At 31.9% G+C, this 26,308-nt stretch overlaps 1 protein-coding gene across 1 annotated transcript; it reads left to right on the top strand.

The window, feature by feature from the left end:
• Positions 1-8,820: 8,820 nt before the first annotated feature.
• Positions 8,821-25,197, top strand: LOC106134729 (ras-related and estrogen-regulated growth inhibitor-like protein). The gene is made up of 6 exons (XM_013334851.2): positions 8,821-9,081; positions 20,687-20,743; positions 22,442-22,518; positions 22,841-23,022; positions 23,324-23,510; positions 23,974-25,197. Exons 1-6 carry the CDS (start codon positions 9,018-9,020, stop codon positions 24,040-24,042), a joined length of 636 nt encoding a protein of 211 aa, XP_013190305.1. The 5' UTR covers positions 8,821-9,017; the 3' UTR covers positions 24,043-25,197.
• Positions 25,198-26,308: the final 1,111 nt, after the last annotated feature.

Below are 26,308 nucleotides of genomic sequence, written 5' to 3'. Positions count from 1 at the left end.
GAAGGTTCTCTTAACACAACAGCTTATTAAAATCCGACTTTTGTTTTCACCCCCTTAAAAATGTGAACCCATAGAAGGGCAATGGCAATTTCAACTTAAAACAAGAAATATGTGAAATTGGAATTGCCGTAATCACGTGAGAACATACATGGTTAACATTAATTATGGTTTCTCCTAAATTAAAGTCCCATTGTTTGAACACGACGAATCGGAAATAACGGTGGAGGTAAAAGATTATAGAGATATCAATTAGTGATGGTATTGCTACAAATTAAAGAAAGCACAGAATAAGTAGGTGTAAAATTTCTATAAAAAATCTCCATGCAAGAAATTTCTCTATTATTATAAGCTTTTGTATTTCATTTGTAGCTTTAGCTTATTAGTAAAAGTAAATAAGTTCAAGAATAAATAGCTATAATCCAGTTATATAACAACATATTCATTTGCAAGAGAAATGATAAAAATTGCACTTGCGATGGCTGGATAGATGTTGATTATTGTTAAATAACTACAAACAATTCGTGCAAGAGTCTTCTATGATTTTATCATTTTTTGATATTGTTTCTTGTTATTCAACAGCAAACGTTTAACTGACCTGAGGCTTACGATATAATTTAGGGTTATCTCCTTTAAGTGAATTTAATTAAAAATGAAAATATTTACTTATACTTTCATGAAATAGTTCCAAATACTTTTTATTAAACAGATAATAATATTTCCGCGTGTGACCGGTGAAAAAAAATCAGTCAATTTTATTTTTAGATCAGTGGAGGTTTACCAAAAGGCAATCAATTGTGTTTTATCCAATATGTATAAAAAGTTACAATCACATTATGCTTTTTAAATAAAAAGCCTTTCTGATAAATATTGGTATTATAAAATCAGAATGACATATGGAAGGATAGGTACTTAATCTAAAATAGAAATAATTCCTAAAATTAACTCTAAAGTTGAATATAATCAAAGGAAATGAAAAAAGCTATAAACGATATACAAAGAGGTATATCCTTAGGGTTGATTACGATTTTTCGTGTCAAGGTAATGAAGAACGGCTGAAATTGAATTTTAACCGTACGCCCCGCTTTTTAGTAACCCACATAAGCTATCCAGAAATACGAGTTACAACCGTAACACTTATCGAAAAATGACAATGACTAATGATGATGAGAAATTAATAATTCGCAATCGATCATTAATTTTATCTCCATATTTTTTTTTTTGCCAGGAAATAATATATATATATATATCCTGAAGTTGAAATAATGATATATAAGAAACTACAAATTTATTTATTTCATTCAGTACCTAGTGTATTCTCTTGTATTTATGTCGACAAGTCTTATATGTAAATGCCAAAAACATGTAAATTGTAAAAATAAACAGTTTAAGAAAATATTAAAAACTATTTGCATGACATCTGACAACCCTAAAACCTCAATGTTGCTATCACCCCCACCTGGATCTTTTCTTAGAATGCGTTCCAAGTGACTGAAATATTTATTATATGTATCGTGTTCTGGAAAAAATAAACTATATTAAGACTGCATACAGTGAGAGTTCGGAGTAAATGTGAGCTTTATAATTATGAACCTACTAAGAAAATATTGCGCGTCTTTATAGGCTCGTGTTACTATGGGCTAGTGACAGCAAGTAATGGTTGACGCATTTTGTGTTGAATTACGGTTAGAATATATTTCTTTGTTGCAGTTTTCGCCTGGAAGTGAAACAAGAACGATTGATTACAGGAGGATTGATATTTACGTACAACTATGTTCTACAACTTATTTTACATACATACATACATAAAATCACGCCTCTTTCCCGGTGGGGTAGGCAGAGACTACCTCTTTATACTTGCCACGATCTCTGCACACTTCCTTCGCTATTCATCCATATTCATAACTCTCTTCATGCAAGCTCGGCGGTTTCGGGTACTCCTGACCAACTCATTTTAAGCTAAATAAATTAAAAAAATGAACAAATGTTTATACTACGTTAGAAACATAACGTTAACATTTAGGACAGGCGTGTGTTTGTTTGTTTCTTTACATACCTAACTGACTAATTTTAATGAAATTTCATACACACTTAATGTTACAGAATTAAATCTAAGGTTCATATCGAAAATCAACATTTGACAAATGTAAAGGAAACAGTTGATTTTTAGAGTATTTATTTTCTGTGATACAAAGGTGTACAAGGTATGTGTAATGGCAATGATAAATAGTAGTCATTGTGTCATTCAAATACTTATTACCGTAGGCAGTTCCACAGGCCTACTTCTAAAAGACTTACTGATAATCTTCACAAATACATTTGTAATGCTATCTATCTATTTATTAACTAAAGTGCGTCCTCATTGGCAGATTTAATTAAGATGAGCCGATAGTTAGTCTGAAGGAATTGTAATAATATTCACCCGATAATAATGGAACATACTTAATAAAATACTAGTGAAATTCTTGGGTATTGAAAGATGATCGATTAATGTACATTTACTTTAGAGCCATTTTTAATAAACTTAAGAACTTATTTGACATGAGAAAGTGTTCACGTTTAAGTGGAAGGATCAAACTATATCAATACATACAAATTCCTCACAATTCTTATTTTAATTGCATTAATATTCTTAATTAACCCAGAAACATTATGAAACATTTGAAATATAAGTCCATATTAAGGTTATGTAAACAAATATGTGAGAAGGAATATTTGTTTGTTATTTGAAAGATTTAAAAAAAAAATTACTTAAATCTAAATAACAAACATTCCTTAAAAATGGTATGAAGTATCGACAGGTATAATAATTAATGACCAACATCACTGAATGGCGAGCGTGAAGTTGCCTAGAAAAAGAAAAAAATGAAATTTTAGTATTTAAGCGGAAATTATGGCTTGAACTCTTCTGGAGAACAAATAGTAGGAAGTAAGTAGGTATGACCAAAATCTTTTTGTGGACTATCGACAGCTATAATAATTAATAAGCGACTTCACTTAATGGTGAGCTTGAAGATGCCTAGAGAAGATTTGAAAGGAGCAATTTTAGTGTAAGTTATGGGTTTGAATCTGATATGCCTCGCCGTTTCCCGGACTGTTGATACACTTCGTGATACCCTCCCTTGGCTTCGACGATTTACGAAATGCTGTATGTTATTTATGGATTTTATTCAGATCTTTCTCACTTTAAATTTAAGCTTTCTGTTCTGAAAGACAGGTACGCTGGTTTCCCATGTACCTACTTATAAATTTGTCATGTAATATGGTGGTCTTTATATATCTAGTCGTTTTATGTAATAGTTCCCTATTTGCTGACATATAAGTGACCCTATTTGCTGACGTATATCGTGTAAGGTTAAAATCATTAATAATGAAATTAACAGAACACTGTATTTAGAATATAATTTAAATTACTGCTATGTATTTCTTTGAAATTTATTATTAAGGCTACAAAAAGTCTACAAGGTAACATAATATATGTAAGTTATCTCTACTAGCAAAAAGCCCATCTAGGTATATAACGTAATATTAAGACCTCCACCGACAAGGCCTTGACACAAGAAATTAAACGCTAGACATTAAGTCCCGTATTGTGGAAGATATTATTATTACACACATTGTGTATGTCCACGCCTGCAGTAAGGTGTCACAACAAAGACGGTATATCAGTACAATGACGTCACTTATCTTGGAAACGCGTATGTTCTGCGTTATTGGATTGTTATGTTGGAGATAGTTGCTGACCTAAAATTTCTTAACATTATTTACTACACGTTAAGTCTTAGAGCACCAACTATTATAAATCGTTAGGTTTAAGGTTGACATTGAAATTAAGTTTTAGTTTGATATATAGTTTGATAGATAGGTTAACGAGTATGGTTTACTCAAATTTCTTGACATTATTAATAAACGTGAAAATTTGGCATTGAAAAAATATAAGTTTGTTGGTTACAACTCGAGTCTGAGTAAAATCTTTTCTTTTCATTCGTATATTTCCTGTTGATGTAGTTAGCCAACCCACTAATCCAGGGTCTTGATTGACAGTGAAAGCTTGTATATCGATGTTAAAAAAATTCTTTCTTTTTTAATGTACTTTGAAGCCTTAATTGTATAAATGTGCTCGTAGACAGCCAGTAATTTTGCATAATTTGGTCCACGATTTCGATGTCATGATGGAGATAAATGCGTAAACTGTGACCTGGTCGCAAAAACTGACAGAAAAAATTAGGACAAGTCAGTCACGGAGTGCTACTTGAAAAAGGAAAACTGGGAAAAAATAAAACGGCTAAGAACGTGTTGACATTTATGTGTATGATTCCGTATTGGTATTTATTGGCATACATTTGTAAGATCAAAATCAAATCAAAATCAATTGGATTGCTTAAAAATATACTCAGATGTGCAGGTAAAGAACACAAAACAAGACACTAGAATGTTCAGCCAAATTGTCGTGAAAATTGTCTAGAGTAGGTTAAGATTATTTAATAAAAATTAGTATTATTGTACTTATCTAGACTACAATACTATTAATAGAAAACTTAAATTCGTTTGGATTCTACTTACCAAAAGTTTATTAGTATAAATGATTTTTAGCTATGGTAATTACAGGTTAAATTAATATTATGACATGTTAAGAAAGTATTATTCCTTATTTTCTACGGAATCCTACTGGTTCTCGGAGTAGCAGGTAAATTCAAATGTAATTAACGAGTGAAATATGAAAGTTTGACACTGCAACCAAATGATGAGCTCTTTCGAATGCACCAAATCTCTGGGTAGTTTATTACTGACATTTTTCATTCGTACTAATTACACGGTGGTAAAATGAAAGATTTCTTTCATCCTAGTCGATTTGTCCAAGATGAGATGAAAAAAATTTGGATTTATAAAATATACTTATATAAAGATTATAAATATTAGACAGAAAATATTAAATAGCTTTTAATGCCAATGTTAAACAGGGATCTGTCAATGAAACTACATAAAAAAGTACAAAAAGGTGTCAGTTTAAATACAGTTTCATTATTCTAATTAAATTAAACTTACCGTTATCAAGAACGTTTTATTTAGTAATAAATAAACTTCAGATTTACCTACGTAATTTGAGTAGACAAAATCATCAATATAGTTAAAAAAGACATAAATCTTAATAAAAACATGAAAGAACATAAGCGCATAAGTTTTAAAAAAGGTATACTCCGGTTGGCGGTTGACGACTAAGCTTTGTCTTTCAAAAACCAGCCAAGTGAGAGTCGGAGTCATGCAAGAAGGGAAACATCATGCCTGTTGTATATTAAATAAATAATGTCCATAAATATCTATATATTTTATACTAATTTAATCATTAATTTTATATTAAAAATAAGGGATATACTTAGATTACATGTAAGTACCTGTATGTATGTAAAGTAAGTAAAGTGCAAGCTTTACCCATTATAATTTACAATACATAAAAAAATAAAAAACGGTTTTAAAGTTTTTTTTTTATATTTTAGGCTGCCATAGCAACTCAGTTTGTCAAGATTTCAAATGAATTACTATCACGGCGTATTCATACAGCGAAGCCATAGTATTAATATATTTCTACGGCTCCGTACATAATATGATAGTACTAAGGTTTCGATTTACTCTTTAGGTACGGAATCTGGACAACCTGTTCCCCAAATCGTGTTACCCGACACCCGTTTTTGTTAAGACGGGATAAGGTGGGTCATTTTGATTAATATCTGGTGGCTACCTAATAACTTTGAAACAGGAGTCGAAGAGGACGGTTAGGGGTCCAATAAAACGCCTGGAAGTAACACTGATGTAGCATGTCTGATTAATGTTGATAGTTAACTCCAATATAAAGTTTTTACGATAAAAATAATTAAACTCCATTACAGGGTCGACAAAGCGGACTGAGAAACTAGAAGCCTGACTAAGGCTATGAATCAGAAAGTGACAAGATTGCAAACCCGTCGTCTGAAAGAAGAATATAATCTGCGTGTAGCTAAGAAGGAATAGACTGTGATTTTTTTTCGATATCAGGCTAGTATAAAAGTTTGTACTTAAATGCGTGTGATTATTCACTGAGTTGCATTCTATGCCATTCTATAATATGGTAGTCACACTCTCTTTTGCTGGAAATATATAAATATTACATTTTGCATACCTGTATGAAAAATTTGATAAGTAATAATATTTTTACCTTAATAATTTGCTTATTATAAAGTGGACAGTTCGGCTATGTCCTTTGATAATATAAAAACAAGTTTAAAATTTTTTGTCCAACCAAATTTTTTGTCCAAACAAAAAACCAAAGGACATGTCTGTTAAGGTTTTTATCATTTAGCTTAGGACTTACGCTTCAATTTACTGACCAATCTTGGAAGACGGATGACATGCGGAGAGGGTTGACCACAAGAAGACTTACAATGCCCACAGGTGTCCTCTGCCCGTCTCATCTGGTCTGCCTTTACAATATAAGGAGAATACAGAACTACAACCTTATGGATATGATCATACCTTGTTGAAATATAATATTTAATTGTAGTTTTTCTTTATTTGGAAAAAAAGACTAACATAAAAATTACAAATATGAAACAGATGAACATATTAAAATTTAGGTGACGCGCCTAAGTATCATCGGCCATAAAGCGGACTTTTGAAATATATAAAAATTTATAATAAAGACACGTAATATCATTATGAGATTTTCACAGAATTTTGCAAAGAAAGAATTTAAGGCAATTTTACTATAGTAGAACTAATTTTATTTTTGAAACTATCTTATCAAAACAAATCAAGTCAAAGCAATAGGAAAATTGCGAAAACTATTTTAATATTTTTGGTATCTGGAATAGAATTTATTATTAAAATGCCTATATATTTTGAGTCCGAAATATTTAGTAGATTGACGTAATCATTCTGAATGCTATTTATTTGTTACTGTCTTGCTTTCCTTTTTATTTCGATGCCTCTTAATAACCCTTTCTTCACGCACATCCGTGATAAACCTTTTGTGTCTTTAATGAACTTGAAAGAAATTAAAAATATAATTTTGATTTAGTTGCGTATTGTTAGTAATGTTTTACAAAAAAATATGATTTTAATAACATAACTCAGGTACTTAATATTAGAAGGCGTTTTTTTAATCTTCCAGTTCTATACTGAAATATATTGATTCAAGCATACGACTCTTTAATTCAATTTTGTGAAACATCCGTCTAACGTCTAACTAAACATCCGTGAAATTACTTTATTTTGATCAAAAAGCCAAATTTAATCCGAGCAAAATTAATTTAATTTTGATACGTGTGATTTTGTGACGTAGGGTTAAGGTTATCATGTTAAAAATTTAGATTGACTTTTTATGAATGGATATAAAGTGTGTAAAAAGAAAATGTATTTTTTTTAAAACAAATAACAGACTCTTTAAATTTTGATACGCTTAACGTTATCGAAACAAAAGCTTGCTTGGTGTGTTCATTAAAAGAAACTATTTAAAATATTAGCTTGAGGACGCCCCTAGATTGAGCTTTATTGTTTGAAACAATAAATTCCGTTAATTCCAGTTCCCGCGGGAAGTTTAGGACCACACGCCACACCATGTTAAGAATCTAAATGCCTAATTTCATGGTGAAAACATCTAAACCTGGTAGTTTGGGTTGTGCGTTCTATCTGTCACTCAGTCTCTCTCATCCCTACGTGTTACCGGTTGCACCCTGCATAGAAGTGTTTCGGAGCCCGAGTCCGCCTTACAACTCTTTTCAGTAACCCAGTAACGGAAGAATATATTTAGGGAAAAACATAATGGCGATTCGATTGTGTATTGAGTCTTGAATATTTTATTTCCTTGTCTGTATCCGTATCTATGAAATACTAGACTAATATTGATTTAATATTAAATTATTCGAGTCGGCCGCTTTCTCGATGCAGCTCTTGACGATTAGGATCCACTAACAAAGAGCTTGTTAAAATTCTTACATTGGCTTAGGGCCCTTATTAAAATCCAACAAAACTATCCTTTTATCAAGAGGTCCATTTCTTTATCTTTTACCGGTAGGTATATTCTGCGAAAATAACAATAGAATTAGTTAATAAATATTTATAGATAAGTTATTTATAGTGTCTAGAATTTTGCAAATTTAATGTGAAAAGAAATAAAGGCCGTTGGTAATTTCAATAAAACTTTTTACTAACGTACCTACATTATGTAATGTCTCATAGCCGAATGATACTTGGTATTATATCATTACTCATATATAGGTATGTCAGCAATATCAAATAATAGTAACCATATTATTGGTAATCAACTGTTTAAAGCATTGCAATATAGGCTAGTGTAGTGTTTTCGAGTTAAAATTGTAAATTAATAAAAAATGTGTAGCTGTATGTAAAAGTGATCAAAATTCGGTGGTGAACTGGTGATGCACTTATATTGATTAGTACGTATAAGTACGCTTTAAAAAAAAACTTATTACGGAATTTCTTTGTTTATACAAATGTAATCGAATATATTTCTTACTTCGTAACAAAAATATTTATTAAAAATAGAGAGACTACATGAGAAATGCAAAAAGAAAACAATAATTTGTAATTAAATTATAAAATTTTATACTTCATTTTGATAGTAGAAAACAAGATTCATTATAATAACGTTCCCTTCTCGAACGATAACATACGGACTCGTGGATTAATTACGGGCGGACCTCGGTGACTATCTAGAGGGATGCGCTCGGGACAAAACGATAGAATGACGACGATTGCCCTAAGCAAGACAGTGTGTCACACAACATACGCACGCCAGTCGTTGCACATGTTCGCTGATAAAAATCCCCACAATGCGTGTAAATATTGTTCAAATCACCAATAGTGCAAAGTCCACCGTTTGAGTGCAAGTCTTGAGTCGTCAGTCGCATTCGACCAGGTGGGCCGCCCGCACGTGCGTGGCTTTGCAATCTGTTCTCAATCGCGATCTTATTGCGACAGTTTCACGCGTGTTTTTCACTTGTTCTGTGATCTCGGAATTAGGACAAATGAAGATGACAGTAAATCGAATAAGGGTTGTGGTGCTAGGGAGCGCAAGGAGCGGCAAATCTGGTGAGATATTTTTATTGTTTTTTTTTGATGCCTGGGACACTGTGCGAGCTTATTTTGCTTTGGTTTCAGTTATTGGTAACCCTGAATTAAACTTGCATTTAACTACTAGTATATTAAAATGAATAAAGAAACGAGAATTAGAGAAATCTTTGAAATATACCTATATTCGAATTATATAAGATTTTAACACTGAAAATGTGCATGTAATTAACATGCACATTTTCAGTAAGCTGCTGGAATAGAAATAAATTTGCTTCGTTCCATTAAACCTCCTTTGTTTTACTATTTTACTGTAATCAACACTTATGTGCAAAGCGATAGCCTACTCAAATTACCTGTCAAATTTTTGCATATTTTTTGATAATAACTCAAAATTAACGAGTCAACATTTTGTTTGTTTTGTGATGCAGTCGCCGTACCAATTATCCCTAATGGCACATTTGAAAGAGCCTTGATTTATTCCTTGAAGAAATGCCCTAAGGTTGTAATCTGGGTAATTTAATTACACCTCATGAATGCCAGAGCAATATTTTTTATGGGAGCTAATCGCTTAACGGATATTTAATGACGTTTTTAATTCTTACGAATTTATTGAATAAAATTGTTATAAAAAGTTTTCATTAACATTTTTTAACTAAGGTACCTATGTAGTAGTTAATAGATAGGGGATTAGTCTGTTCTACTTCTTCCTGTGAATGTCGTATCACTATCAAACAGAGAGAGAGAGAGAGAAAGAGAGAGTAGAAATTTAATAAACAATGCAAGGTATAATATAATGCGACATAAACGTGATCAATATGTTGCTTCTCGTTAGATATCGTAAATTCATTTTATCAACAAAGATAAGGTGCCTGGTTGATTCCACATATTGTCATCTCAAAACACGGATATGTAATTGCGTTGTTGATTTCAACAATTCAACAAACGCAATTGGAAGCAACTTGCTTTTTCTTCTTTATCTTTCTTCAATATATAGACAAGATATATGAATGATATCTATTAAAACTCTTGTTTAATTATTAACAAAGACTATTAGAATTACCTTGCCTGTTTTCTATATATTTTTTCTAGATATATTTTCTTAATCTATTACTATCTAGTTAAATGAATGAGACAACAGACTCAAAAACAAGTAAGCTGTAAGTTTGTAGTTATTGCTATCATTGACAATAAAGCAACGACGAGTATAATTCACGATGCAGATGATCGGATTGTAATTATAATCGAAGACATTGTAAGTTAAAAGAAAGCAGTAGGTAGGTGTAATAATTAATGAAGGTTTGGTTGGAACTTTGATAAAATTGAAGTGACAAAAAACCTTTTGCAGCTAACTAGTCTGCAGATGTATGGACTACGTCATCGTAATTAAAAGGTATGCCAGATTTCAGCCAATTGATAATTTTTTTTGTCAGTATCTTGTTTTAATTTATGTGTAGATACGCTGAAAATGTCACGCAAAAATAAAAAGTATTTTAATATTATCCGCCACTATCTTACTTTTCCCTACTACATTATAAGACAGTAAGTTCACAAATTTGATTTTGTAATAACAAACAGGTGGAAAAGCTTCTCCTAATGACTTTACCAGATTCTCACTGAGTTGTTGACTGCCAGTTATAAAACATTAAAACGAGCGTAAAATAAACGCGGAAGGTCAATCCGATATCATTTCACAGCTGACTGACGGATGAGAATCGAGGGTAATGCCTCAATCAAAACTCTGATCCTATGAATCATTATCCAGATTAAAAATAGTGCCCGAAATCCACGAATCATAGCTACGGTAATAGCATCATCAAAATTTATATTGTTAACAATGATGGGTTTGTGACTTTGGATTTCAATTCTGGTCATACTATTGGTTTATGACAGTGAATGTATTCCCCGTAGGGGATAAACATGTGTATGTAAAAAATGTAATGACAGAAAAATGGAAACAATTTTTTTATTGTTTATATCTTTAAAATCAGTGTCATAATTTCACCGTCCATAAAAATATATATATAGATTGACACACCTACCAGTTTATCGGATGGTGTCACAAATCTAGTGCACGATAAATAAATGTGTTAATAGCATATAGAATATTTCCATGAACTTAATCTAGATGCAAACTGATAAAATGTTTGCAATTATCAATAGACTATGTAAATTTGTTAATTGCATTCCTTTATAATCAAACAATTACATGAAAGTGATGGCACGTTCGAAGAATTTTATTGTTTTGGAATTCCATTTGTATTACATACGGTTACTGTTTTTCAGTACCTTATCTATAGTCATGAAGGTTTTTTCATCTTTAGCATTTGTTTTCTTTGTAAGAGGTTATTGTCAGGTCATTACTTCTTTTACTGTGTAAGGTCTTTAAGTAAATGAGACTTTACAGAAAGGAATTCAAAGCAAACATTTATTTCTAGGTATTTAATTGATCAGCTAATTTATTATTTACAATAATGACAATGGTATACATTATTATTTATGATAGTTACTTTAATAACATTACATTATTTAATTTACCTATGCGATGATAGTCATGTTTTCACATGACCATATATTTCTATGATCTGTTGTATCCCTTGGAGAAAAACTTATTTCGATGAGTACACTTTGCCACCATATAATAAAACCAATTTCGTCAAGAAGAAAATTTTACAATTCTCAGTAATAATATTACACATTAGTAATAAAGACATTAGAAGAATGCACAGATCAAACAAGATAGCTGGGATTTACAGAAACTTGACATGCTTGATAATCAATACGTATGAAGTAAAAGCAAAGATGAAATTACTTACTTAGGAGATAAGATAAGAGTCGCAGGAACTTCGAGAATTTCTAGTCAATATTTTTTAATTCCTAGTGAAATCCGAACTGTGGAGTAAATTATGACCATGATGTCAGAGAGGTAGGGAGTGGTGATGATTTTTTATTTAATCAAATTTCAAAATCATACGTAATTATATAGGTATTGTTCGACTTTTGGTGGCTTTGAGTCGTAATATAAATATAGAAATTAAAATAAGCTCAATGATTGTAATACCTCGTTCACTTATTTAAAGATCATGAATCGTACCCGGGGGTGTAGGCAGCATAAGGTGGGTGGGATTGAGACATAGCAAGTTAAAAATAAAATAAACACTCGTTTTTGTCACTGTACATATTTAGAAGTTTGTATAAATTTACAGCGTTTTTTTAAAGAACTTTTTCAACCAAAATATGAGATAGATAATGGGCATTTTATCAGTCAAACGACTGAACCAAGTTTTATGTTATTAAATCGCTTTTTGAGTGAAACAGATTAAGCAGTTTCAAAATTATGAAGAATATTCATGATGTCAACGAAGACTCTCTTTCCCCCACTTTTAGTAGGTATATCTATGGTTGCACCGGAAGCATTGAGACTTCAATGGGGTCCGGGGCCTGCCGGCTACCATTATAGAAACGAAAACGACTTTCACGAATTTCAAACTAATATTATGTAACTATAACATTTTACAGTATATTTCAGTTCATGTGTGTATATGCGACGCCCTTGACATTACATGAATCTAGGTTTGTAGTTTAATAGTACGGTGTAAACCGATAAACAATCTGAATACAACGTACGCTTTACGATATTTTGTGGTCATTTGGCCGTGATGCATGGGGACGTAGCCAAGACTTGGCATCGGTACCAAAAGTACAGGTTTTTATCTACTAGTACTTAGTAAGTGTGAATGAATGGATACATAGTATCGTTGGGATCAATAGAAGTGTAAAAACTTATAGATAGGTAATATCTAATACTTTACGAGTTCCCATAATATACATTATCCATAGTTAGCCATGTCTAAAGTTGATTTCAACCGACGTCTTCATACAAAGTGTCTTGGTCTCGGCATGTTCAATTTGTACGAGTATCTTCGAGTGAATGACATGTATTTTTTAGCAGTATTGTCTGGCACCGCGACGAAATGTGTAGAAAGAATTTGCAAAAAAAAGTGTCTGTCTGGGTTTGGTCTTAAAATAGGAAATGCCTCGCAATCTCGCACTTCTTAATTTTATGGTTTTACCAAAGTTATAGAAGGAAACATAATAATTTGAAAGTACTGTTGGTTATTTATAAAAGCTTTCATTAAAGGAACAATGTATAATACCTATAAGAATTCTTTATGAAGTAGAAGAAATATATCTATCTAATCGTAAACTTTAAATAAATATGGCATGACATACATTACAAAACTTATATTAATAATAATTAATATAAGTTTTGTAATTTTATTTATGTAGTGTAATGATTAATTTAATTTATTTACTTATTACTTGTTGGTCAATGTAATTTAATCTATGTATTTCTATTTATTGTAATGTTATGTATGAAGATATGGACGCAAATCTGAAATAAATGATTATTATTAATAATGATTTAATATACAATATTAAAGATAATTTATAAATCACTAAATTGATGTATCTAAGAAAATTATTTAAAAGCACACACGCAATGCAAGCACAAATATAAATATAACTATGACTTTGTAATATTTCTTTAGATTATAACATTAAGCTAAAATTCCATTCATACATAACATGTATTTACTTTGCAAAAACCTGTATTACCACCTGTTCGATCAAGCACCGAAGAAAATTATCAAGACTTGAGTATCTACGTAATACACTTGTGGGAAGTGCTTTGACCCTGGGTACGATGAAATTTGCATTTCACTCTTATGCGTGTCAAATATTATTAAAATTGTAATTTTGCGTATTAACAGTTAGTCTAGGAGTGAGGTAATCGTAGAATATACCCACTTTATCCTTTTCGGAGCATGTAAATAGGAAGCGGACTTAAATCAGGATTGCAAATATGTAGATCAAAAAACCAGGAAAAATGTGTTCTTTCGTCGTCAGGATTTTAAAATAATTTACCTGCGTTCCGGGAGCCGGGGCAATTATTTTATTTATTTTTCTAGAGAATAGGGAAATATTGACATCCCTGAATAAAACTGAAATACCTTCTTTTAAAATATAAACTCTGCAAATGAATAAAGAGATAATAATAATATTATGATAGAATGTTGTACAACTTAATATCTCGTTCTTTAATTGCATCCGATTCTTCTTTATCGGAAACCACACGGCTTATTTATGATATTAATTATACAATTAATCTTAATATGCGCAATAAAATGCTACTATTTGATCGCAAACTATTAGAAAGTATAAACAATACTGGTGAAAGCATAACATGGAGAAATTGATTTATTGTGGCTATGTCAGTTTTGGAAACACTCCAACGCATCATAAAATAACATAATATTAATGATCCTTGATAGAAATTTAAGACCCATAACGTTTAACCAACCATGCCATCGAACAAGTTGTCAGCTCACAAATGCTACATTTTCGTTACCAAATCAGCTTCAAAGCTAATGAAAATTAAAGTTACAAGACTTTTACGAAGACTTTTAAAAACACGTTTATAAAAACTTAAGTGATGTGCGTGTGCGTGACTCACAGCCGGCCATTACATAACAAACAATCAATCACATGGCACATCTTGATTATGTGATTAAGCAGTTAACTTGGCCCGGAGCACGCTGGAGTATTACCATGAGAAACAATAAGTATGGCCTTAAGACTATTATTATATGAATTAGGAGTTTTGTTTACTGTTTTTTTAGTTCGAAAGACGGCTAAAGTTATTGCCAAACAAATCAAAATAATTATTATTCAGATTTCAGTAGCAATATACTTTTTTAAATTCTGCTGATTAATCTTATTTTTCATTAAATTAAATGAATAATTTAAATGCATAATTTAATTAAAAAAATAACTTTAGATATATAACTATAATTTACTTCTTTAAATTTTTAATCCATACTTATCCACATCCACACTAATAAAGAGAAAAGAATTGAATTTTTATAAGTTACTAACGAATGAACTTAAGACCCACTGAACCGATTAAATGAAATTTCGTACACAGATAGAATCTAAGATCTTTAGGTATTCCTATAACCATCCATATAATCACGTTTATATCCCTTGCGGGGAAGACAGAGCCAGCAATCTTGAAATGCTGACAGGCTACTTTCAGCTGTTTGGCTTAATGATATAACTGAGATTCAAATAGAGACAGGTCACTAGCCCATCGCCTAAAAAAAGAATACATACCTACATACATATGGTCACGTCTATGTCCCTTGCGGGATAGACAGAGCCAACAGTCTTGAAAAGCCCATCGCCTAAAAGAAGAATCCTAAGCTTATAAGCCTATCCCTTTGTCGCCTTTTACGACATCTATGGGATTCCTTTTTGCGTTGGTGCCGGGAACCACACGGCAATAGGAATAACATAGGTTTGTTTTTCTGAAAATTCTCACGGGAGCGGAGCCCCACGCAAAAGCTGGTGATTAAATAAAGTTAGGTATAATATGCAACATATTATATTGATTTAAAAATTGGGTTTGTTTCGTCCAATATTTAATGAGTATTTTGAGTTCGTAATAAAACTTCGGGAACCTTAATTATGATGACTGAATATTTGGATAATTATAGTGTTTCATACGTTATTAAAGTCAATGGCATTCTGACGAACTATATACGTTGGGCAACTAGTTAATGACCAAATGTTTTACACGTACGAGTTCTTGGCGCCAACTGTTACTTCATTGTTACACAAACATTTTTATGCGTAACCTATTTTCTGATAGTACTACCACGGGAGCATTTTATTTAATGCTTACATATTTATACTACATATTATATATACTAGAGTACGCCTGCAGCTTCGTTCGCGTGATCAGAAAAATCCCACTAATTTCACTTGCACGCAGTAGGACCACATGAGGACCCTACATGCCAAATTTCAAATCTTTAGACCAAGCGGTTTAGGCTATGCATTAATTTAAAAGACAGACACTGTCCTCTTTTATATACATATTAAGATAATTTCGCATGTCCAGCTGCTCTTAATTTTACATTTCATGAAATGTGTTTAGCATGTTCAAAATGTTTACACGTGCGATGCCTTTATCATTTATAATTTGTGGCATCACAGCGAGTTTACAAATTTTACATTCAGCTATTGGTTACCAAGATCTTTTTTCGCTGAAGACACCATGAAAATAAAATCTCGTGATATGAATAGATTTGGCAAAGATTTTCGTCTTGATCGCCTGACACCACCTTGAGTATCACTCTCAATCAAAATATTGAAAAGACGTAATGTTCGTAAAGATTAACTTTGAATATACTATACAGTACGTGTAAAACCCTGACGACATTACTCTTAGATTTTGGACACAGTTAGAATCTGTACTCCTTCCAAAAAGTGACGACGTATCCGGGACTAATGCCAGGAGATTGGTCAAGATTTATATGACAAATGCGCATGCCCACGGTAAATAACTTTGCTAGTCAAGATGAGACAAATTGTGTTGTACTGTTGTTATTACTTCTTATTAACAAACATAATAGCGTTTTTATGTAAAACGATATTATAATTTTTATTACTATTATCATTAATTAAAAGATTGCTACACCGCTTCCTTTGAGTAAAAATTAAATCATCTTTGATAAATCTTTCAGACACTGTCACTCAAAATTAAATTAAGAGGTTTTTAAGTTTAATAGAAAACCCAATCCACAGATGAATTGAATATTATTCAGCCATTCTTTTCTACTAAGTACTTGGAAAATAAAGCAAAAATGCACAGAACCATTAACAACATACAAAGTTATGAAAAAGATGAGGTGACATGAATCGCAGATGTTGCGATGCAATTTTCATTTGAGTGGGTCCATTTCGCCATGTGTATTAATGGTTCGTAGAATGTGCGAAATGAAATCTGTTGGGTCATAGATCGGGAACGAGCAAATGTCAACTGCGTATCGTATTTATAGTAGCATCGCATGCCGTCCACTGAGTCACTCGGTCACTCGTCTGCCGGGATGACTCCACTTCACGCCTTACTACCAATATAAATCATAGAAATGAAGCGGCATTCAGATCTAGTTAGAAAATTGAAGTTAATAAGAAGAAGTAAAATAGAAATAAGGAAATTCTGACTTTTATAGGGATTAAGTTCATCATTAAATATGCGCTATATTTAAGCTTTAATAATATACACTTATTACCAGATAGTTCAATTTAACAAATTGAAATTTAACAACCTTGAACATAGTCAAATTGTCTGAGTTATGTAAAATTTCTCCGTATTATGTAATTAAAAAGCTTATAGCCTAGCATACTAGGCTATTATCTCCTATATCAATATGAAGTGTGTGCAGTGATGATGATGTACAATAATGGTGGAATGAGGGTCGTGTTTACCCTGACATACAAAGTTTGTAATATGTCTTATTTGTCTAACACGTCAATTACTAGACTTTGAGGTCATGTGAATCTAAATGTTTCGATACATGTCACTTGTCATCGTTATGTTTTATTTGGACCAGTGAAATTTGGCACGGTATTAGTATCTGTCAATCTTAGTGAAAGTGGAGAATCCTTTTGAAGTGAATCCGTTGAGCATAGAATTAAAGATTTTTATTTTATAGCAGTCAATAAAAATTCGTTATAAAGCGAGAAAAGAAAACAGCTAATTAGCGATGTTTACGGAAATTGTCTGCATGTAAATAACGTGAATTAAATTTCTGAAAGCTTAATCGCATATTACAGAGTAAGATATTATTATTTTTAAATTATCAAGTATGGAAAATTATATAAAATTTCGTGCAAGGCAAAAGTATTGATGATATTTCATAAAGCCCTATTTGACAAAGCCAACAATGGTATCTATCATTTTCAAAACGGCATTATTTCCACCTATTAAAGACGTACATTTTTTACAAATGTCAAAGTGCATACAAGTGTCACAAATCAATAAAAGTTAAGCATTAAATATCTGCATAATTTTAAAAGTCATGATTTTTTTTATTTACTAAGTATTAAACGGAATTTCAGAGTTATATTTGAACAATTTTTTTTTCGTACTATACAGTGTTTCTGATCTTTTCTCCGATGCTCTTAATTAACATTTAGCTTTGCTACCGTATTCCGAACGTCTCGATTTAATCCCGTCCCGTTATGTCTCGTTACTGGCATACAAGCAAGAGCACAATTATGTTCATCCGAAACTCGTGAAAGATTTCAACAGCTGATTGTGAACAACCGTAACGAGTACTGGCTTGAAGTTAAAAAGTAAACCAAAAGTATTTAGAGAGTTAGAATAAAACTTTAAATAAAAGAGTTATACAAGAGTTTGTAAAAAATTTCGAATTTTTAAAGGCATTATTGATACTGAATATTCGATGTCTGCAGAACTTATTTGAGAGAGAAATAAATTCAAAACAGATAAACTTAAATATTTTAACGTTGCTTGAAAACAAAAAACGTAAAGAATAATTAACCTGTTTCTTATGATGTTCTATTTCAAACAGTGAATCTTAAGTCTGGTAACATTTTGTACCTACTTTATGTACATCCTCGAACTAATCTTGGTGCAAAGGGTCTAAAATATAAATAAATAAATAATTCATAAATTGTAAATAAATAAATATATATGGGACAAATTACACAGATTGATAATAACTTAGAAATAAGTGCTCAATCGCCGTAAAATGAACATATATTAAAATAAAGGTTATTTCAAATGTTGCAAACGGTGTCTTTACAATTGACACTAAGTCTGATCAGACAAGTTGCCAAACAGAACTTAAAGGAGTTTGAGGCTGATACCTTTTTGTTACAACACCGTTCCAGATTTATTGGCTTAATATATCCGAGGGATCGAGAGTTTTACTGGATTACCTTGAACTGCCTGTTAAGTGAAAGTGCTCGTTAGTTTAATTGGTTCATTCGGAATGAGTCGCGAGTTTTGCATGTTTTGATAAGAACACTGATACTTTCTGATTCTGCAATTTATTGGGGTACGTTTTGGAGTAAAATACGACTTTGAGATTATCTTTCTCTTTCGTTTTATTATTGAAGAAAAGTTTGTGGTAGTACTTTATCACGTTAAAGTTTGATTTAATTTGTAGTTAAATTTCCAAGAAAGCACACCATTGACAATTAATTCAATTTAAATAGTGAAAACACCGCATTAACAGGACACGCTGCAAACAGCCAATTGTCTTCCCTTATAATGACCACGTTAAAGAACCTTGAAAGGAAAGTTCGACAACCCCAATAGATAAACGAGAAACTGCAATTAACATATATTGATTGTTTGGACTTGGTCCATTGAAAAAGCTATCAAAACATCAGTCAGCACGCCCCTGACCCCCGCCTTTAAATCAAACAAAACCCGTCCTGGTATTTACCGACATTCTATTATGTTCTGAGATGATCGTAAAGCAGAAGCCAGATAATAAATTCGATGAAATGACATGTTTATCGGTCCGCCATGATCCCGTATTTTCCACGGAGAGAGAGCAGAACACAATAAAATGGCGAAGCTGATGAGATCCGACGTAAAGATATCATTTCACAAACTATTCACGCTTTATGATCAACCATATTTCTTTGACACCATGTTGGAATTATTAGTATTTAGCCTCAAATACCAACACGACTTTTCGACGGTTAGTGTCAGATATCATAATATATTTGCGATCGCTGCAAATATAGGAAGTGTATGGTGTCATCTTGTCAACATTAAATATGGTCAACACCGTTTATAGTATTGTGATTTCTTATAACGATATAAAATGTAATAAAGTCTGTTATACGTTCCACGTTTCATTTGTACAGTTACGCGGCTGTAAAATTTTTAGTGGTACTTATTCTGAAAGTCTGAGTCCAATTCAAAGCTATAACAATTTTTCATTCCATGCGAATAGAGTAAAGCTAATTTTGTATAAGTTACCTGTACAGGACAGTATTCTTCACTTTATGACGGCTGATTAGTAATGACCTTATCTAACGTAACGATAATCAGAATATATTACACAATAGCGACACAATATCACTTGCAGCTAGTGTTTATGGAGCATACAATTTTGTTAGAAAATTCAGTGCGTTACCCTTATTTTACCTTAATTGTAAATACGTAACATTATTAACAACTCTAACAAATAATTGATTGTTGTATTCGGAAATCATCAACCCAATTATTTATAAACAGTGTTTTCAATGCTGCCCCGCATGTACCCGGTATTAGCCACATTGCTTTCCCTCTAATTGGGCTTGTAGTTATAAATTCATTCAGGGGTATGTACAACTTTTGTAACACCTCTAACCGATTAGTTGCTAATTGCTGCTTTCTCTATGTTAACTTGTATTTGATTTGCTGCACTGTGTTATCAAGTTAGATAAAATGTAATACTGCAATCGTCGAACTTTCTATGTGATTACATTTTATAGTACACATAACTGCTAGTAATATGAGAAATTTGCAACTTTCGGTATTACAATAAAAGATGTGATTCCTTTTTAGAAGGAGAATACGCAAGCAGTAATATTTTTATAATTGTAAACATAACAGTGGTATTGCCCTATTTGCTATTGTCTCTTTGAAAAGATTTATGCACTTATGTGCATTAATCTTAATGCGGGGTTATTATTTCGAATCATCATTCACAAATGCAATATGTTTTAAATATATTTTTAATTGTTTCAGCCGTAGTCGTTCGGTACTTGACCAAACGGTATATCGGGGAATACAGTTCGACTGGAGGTGAGTAACGTTATAATTTTATCACATTTGTAACACTTTAAGCAAATTATATAAAGTGGACTGTTGCAGTTTGTCTTGCTGTTTTAGTAATTTTATAAAAACTTTAAATACTTCTTAGCGAAAGTTGAGATAATTAGATTCCAAAAATTTGGCCAGTGTAGACACGGAACTCAAAATCTTCGTATAGCAAGGGTGTGGTAACAATTACGCTAGGAAGGTTGTCATTATTATCTGAGATAACAACAGCTCTATAATAAATGCCTGTAAGATCCCTGTGGTGGCCGTTGTCAAATGCCAGCCATCCATGCCAATAGTTTATTTGCGATATTGGCAACTGACGGTAGAGCCAAGGCTGATACGGCGCCGGCTCTCGGCCGTCGACCTTTGATAGCACATGCGGGTGAAAACAATATTATAATAAAGTTTTTATGTCATTCAGGTGCTGCTTATACAATGTAAGAATTTCTTTGAGAAGTTTGCACAAAGCTAGATCGTAAATTATTATGTCAAGTTAAAGAGGTATAAACTAGATTTATATTTTATTAAGGGTATGTTTCGCTCTAGAAAATTTTATGACTATCGCTTTTATATTTGAAACGTTGTCGTTTTAGTCTTAATTGTGTGTCAACACCAATTAGACTAAGGTACATCGAAGACTTCCATTTCTTTATTATTTTTTTAGATTCCTAATTAGGCGTATGTGCTTATTTTCTGTTTCGTATAAATATTACATTATTATATGCAACCTTACTGCTACTTCATTCAACTTTGTATACATCTTTAAATAATAAACTAAAAAAAACTCAACGAAGATTAAAGTTATTTCAAAAAATTTTTACTTATTGTCAAACTGAGCTTTCTAGTGACAAAGCTCTGAATCAGGAAAAACATATCTCTAAGAATAATTATACAACATTGTTTAAGCACGTTTATCTTTATCTCTAAGCGCGTGCATTTGAGTCATAGTTAATATTGCATCCGCATGGGCGCCCTGCATTACCGTTAAAAGCACTTCCATTTCATATGAAGTAAATCAACCACTTAGCAGCATATCAATTCGTGCAGGATTCCTCGTGAGAATCCGACTGCATTCAAATTCCACAGTTAAGGTCCGGTTCGCGAAGAAGTAACCATACCAGGGTTGCATAATAAATTAATTCTCTTATATAGGTATTTTAATGGATTACAAGATTTGATCTATCAAAGAAAAAATACATATGAGTGTGATCTTAATGTGTCCAAGTCATTGTTAGGTCAACTAGATCCGTAACAAGGGGTTAAAATTTTAAATTTGCCAGCAATTGAAATTTTCAAATGAATTTGGGAAAAAGAAGAAAGAGAGATTCCGAATATTTTACTTCATGTAACCTCTATACTTGAAGGGCAGCCAGGGACGACACCTTTCGTATTGTCATGGTTCCTGTATATTTCTTTCGCCCATTTTATTCTGATATAAGCGATTTTATCTCTTTATTTTTTCACAAATATTTAATCTTCACAAATGTAGAAATACCTTTAGCAATACGTTGTAACCTAGATGCACATTAGTGACAGACTGTTTCTGCATCCAGATATAGAGCGAGGTTGGCAAGACAATGAATCTTAATTAAAATATAAAAACAATTTATTCATATACACCTGCTGATGTAATTTGTAAAATATTTTGAACATTTTGCTAAGGATTCATCTTTGTTTCAGACTTTTTATACCAACATCGAGTGGCCTTTGATGGTGCTACTTCGGAAGTTGAAGTTTTGGATACTTGTGGATGTGCCGTAAGTTTAAATAATTAAACTTAATTATTATATTTTTTGTCATGAGACTTTTTTTTTAAATTAATAATCTCCTCTTTAACTATTTGGAGGTGCTACAAAGTGACAGCTTATTCTATTTAGCTTTATTTTTCATAATTTAGCAGCTGTACTATTACAAGCTAACATTTCTTTAAAAATATTTTTTTGGTTTGTTTTCCATAATTATCTACTTGTTTTTTTTATTATTTTACTACAACCTAATCGGTTGACACAGGTTACACCCTAATTAAAACTACCTTAAAAATCTTAAATTTATTAACCAGACTTAAATATTTTGGTTCAGAAACGGGGATGTCTAGCAGAGCATCTACGATGGGGTGACGCGTTCGCGGTGGTGTACTCCGTTTGCGACCGACGTTCGTTCCTAGCTGCTGCCGAACTATTAGCACTTCTGGAAAGAACACGGCTACCAGGCTGCACTGCCGTTACTCTACTCGGAAACAAAAGAGATCTGGAACACGCTAGGTTTGTTTTTAGCTTTTTATTTGCTTTTAATTCAATATTACGATGATTACATTAAATTTCAGTTGACAAGATCTCTTGAGTTACTATTATATCAAATTCGTTATAGTCTAAGGGTCAGAGACTGCAAAGGGTCATGTTGAAAATCCTAGTCCGAAAATTGTGCTACTTAATTAAAGTTTTGTAGAACTTGAGAAATTAAATTTAATCCCAGATCAAGTTTTAGTCACAGTATTGTAAATATAGAAAATTCCTAATATTTGTGAAGCATCTTACTGGAACACCTTATTCATTCTTCTAACAGAGTGGTGAAAGCAGAGGAAGGTCAGGAGTTGTCATTGAGGTTTGGCTGCCAGTTCTACGAGGTGTCTGCAGCAGAATCGTGCGCCGGCGCCGCGTTGGCCTTCCATGCTCTGTTGAGAGAGGCGAGGGCATTAGCATTGTTGCTGCCAGCACCGAGGCGGAAACTAGCAACTTATTCTGTTTCTAAGGTACTTCATAAGTTTTCACTTTTTATTGGTTCGAAGTTTCAGTTACATCTATTACTATCATGTATGTTTACTTTACAAGCAAGTCTTGAGACCAAGTTACGTATCGTTGTAAATATATTTATTGTAAGTAGACTAGCTCATGATATTTCTAGCCTAGACTATAAACTGATGCGATCAGATAAAATCACGGAAATCAAAATTATTAACATTTATTTAATTGTAACATCAACTACTATGTTAATTAAAGTTGTTTATTATTCTTTCAAAATATGCGTCTTCGTGTTTTGTGTCAAGTCAAAATCCGTGGGAAGTACCGCAAAAAGAACGGCGTAATAATTTACTGAATATTAAATTGTCCTTGCAACAGTTTTTGCATAAGGTTCCTGTACATTTAATTGGAAAACGGAAGCGTAAATTAATCATTTTGAGTTTCTCTTGTTTATAATAAATTGCTTTGTTACAGGTAATTGGTTCGATTCTCGGACTGAGCAACAAAAGCGTCAGGAAGAAACGACCGTCACTCAGCATATGAAGTGTTTACGAGAAACTTTGGGTTTTGAATACTCCGTGATGGAGTTTATGAAATTTGTTTTTTATTCTGTCTAAACAGATGTTGTTATCTCTTTCGGTGCGCGGCACCCAAGGGATTTGCGGATGGTGCAAGATGGAAGAAGCGATAAAACAGTGAAGTGCGACAGTTGTTAAAATATATTTTTTGTAAAATGTTATTTATGCCCCCAAAATATTTAATTCCTTTAATTAAATTCCTATTAGATTCTTGTTGGTTAATTGTAAGTGTTTAATAAACTTTTTTGTAGAAAATGTAATGTACGACCGAAACGATGTATTTACAGTTTTCTATGCAGCAAATTGCAGCGATTGAATTAAATTGGTTGTTATTATACCAATACCTAGTAGGAAATAAATAAAAAAATGACTTAATTATATTTTCCTCTTTTATAAATCTTATAAGGTACAACAGATAATGACATTAATGTTTTTCTTTGCTTTTTGAAGCAAGCAACATTTAACAATTGTACAAGTATATTTATAAATACCTATCTATAATGTTTTCCCTTTTTGTGTAAAACCAACAGGTAGTTGGATACTTATATTAATACGATTCAACATTTATTTTAGATGAAAATTTTCGTTTAAATAGAATTTTGAAAATTTTAAGATTAATCCTGCACCCTCTTCTTTCTATAATTCTTTTTTACTGGTGAACTTCTCAGGGACACCTTTTTCTATAGAAATAAAATGTGATAAATATGTTGTATTATAAAACAAATTGAAGTATTTGTTAATAAATTTATAGGAATCTTTTTTACCTATAAACGAAAAGACTGTCCAATATTTGGACCAACTTATACTTACTTGGCGTTACGTTATTATGTAATATATATGAGTGATCTGTAAAATTGTTAGTATTTAATCTCAATAGCACGTAATATCTACCTATTACATAATATTTTTCATATATTTGTACAAGATATGCAATAATAACATAACCGACCTTTTATGGCAGTCAGGTAAATTTGATAAAAAAGTACATATACTTTAGGAATACAGAAAACATATCAATTATTTCGGTAACATAATAAAGACCAACTTTTTGATAATAAAATTTGAATATTTCGTTACTTAATTCTTCTGTAATATTTATACGTTAAAGATTGTAACGTGTAAAGATGTAATACATAAATGTGTGGAAACTGTTATTTTATAGATACATAATAAATAAAATGAGTTTCAATACGACAACTTCATGTTTTATTTCAATTTACTTCTCTCTATTTTATCTCTGCGTGTTCCCAGTTGCACCCTCCACAGAAGTGTTTCGGGGCCTGGGGTCCGCCTTCCGAATTTGCTCTCTCTACTTAGTCGGGTTTCCGGCGTCCTCGGATTTCAGTCCATTGGCTCGCATATCATCTTTTGTTGTATCAATTTACTTATATCTTATTTTATACCGCGATGCAATTTTTATGAGTCAATATTTAAAAAATTAACGGTCTGGTTCTGCAGTCAAGTTTTTTTTCCTTACCTAACCTAAAGAGCGACTAAAAATTAATACATCAGCAATTATGTGTATCCACAAGGTATGCTAAGTATTAAATGTTGTAAAAAAAGTGTTAAAGTTATCTTTAGTACGCTATCGTGCGTTGTCTGTCAGTCAATACCATTTAGCACATTTTAATTGGTATACTCATTCAAATAGTCGAATACATAATAGTTCGTAACCAGTAACATACATACATACATACTCGCACAAACATTTTATCAATCCTTTATCCCTTGTACTCTACAAGACAGAGCCAACAGTCATGACATAATGAAAGGACAAGTTTACCTGTACGGCTTAATGTTGAGATTCAAATCGTGACGTGACGTGATACATTTTATATACCTTTTGTAAAATATAGTAAAACTACCCCGTACTAACAAATATTCAATATCTAATTGTTAGTATCTATCTTCTCAGAAATCCGCCCACCCAATAATTCATACATGCAACTTAGTTCTAAGTATCTTTATTTAGACATTATAGGTACTTTCTAAGGTACGAATGCAACTTTGTTTATATCTGGATAAGTTACCGTAATTCACGTAGTTCCACTTCGCCCTAGCAAGCATAAATTTCAACAAATGTTTCTGCCTCGGCACTTAGACATCTTAAGATCATAGATACAGGGAAATGTTTTAAGCCCTCTAAACATTGACGATAGATCAAAGTGCATTTAAAAAAGAAAATTATTTTTGGATCTAGTTTCTTGAAAATGTTGAAGAGTTTTGTTAAC

Source organism: Amyelois transitella, chromosome 9 (assembly GCF_032362555.1).
Source record: "Amyelois transitella isolate CPQ chromosome 9, ilAmyTran1.1, whole genome shotgun sequence".
Taxonomy (NCBI): domain Eukaryota; kingdom Metazoa; phylum Arthropoda; class Insecta; order Lepidoptera; family Pyralidae; genus Amyelois; species Amyelois transitella.
This window is presented reverse-complemented; position numbering and strand designations above follow the sequence as displayed.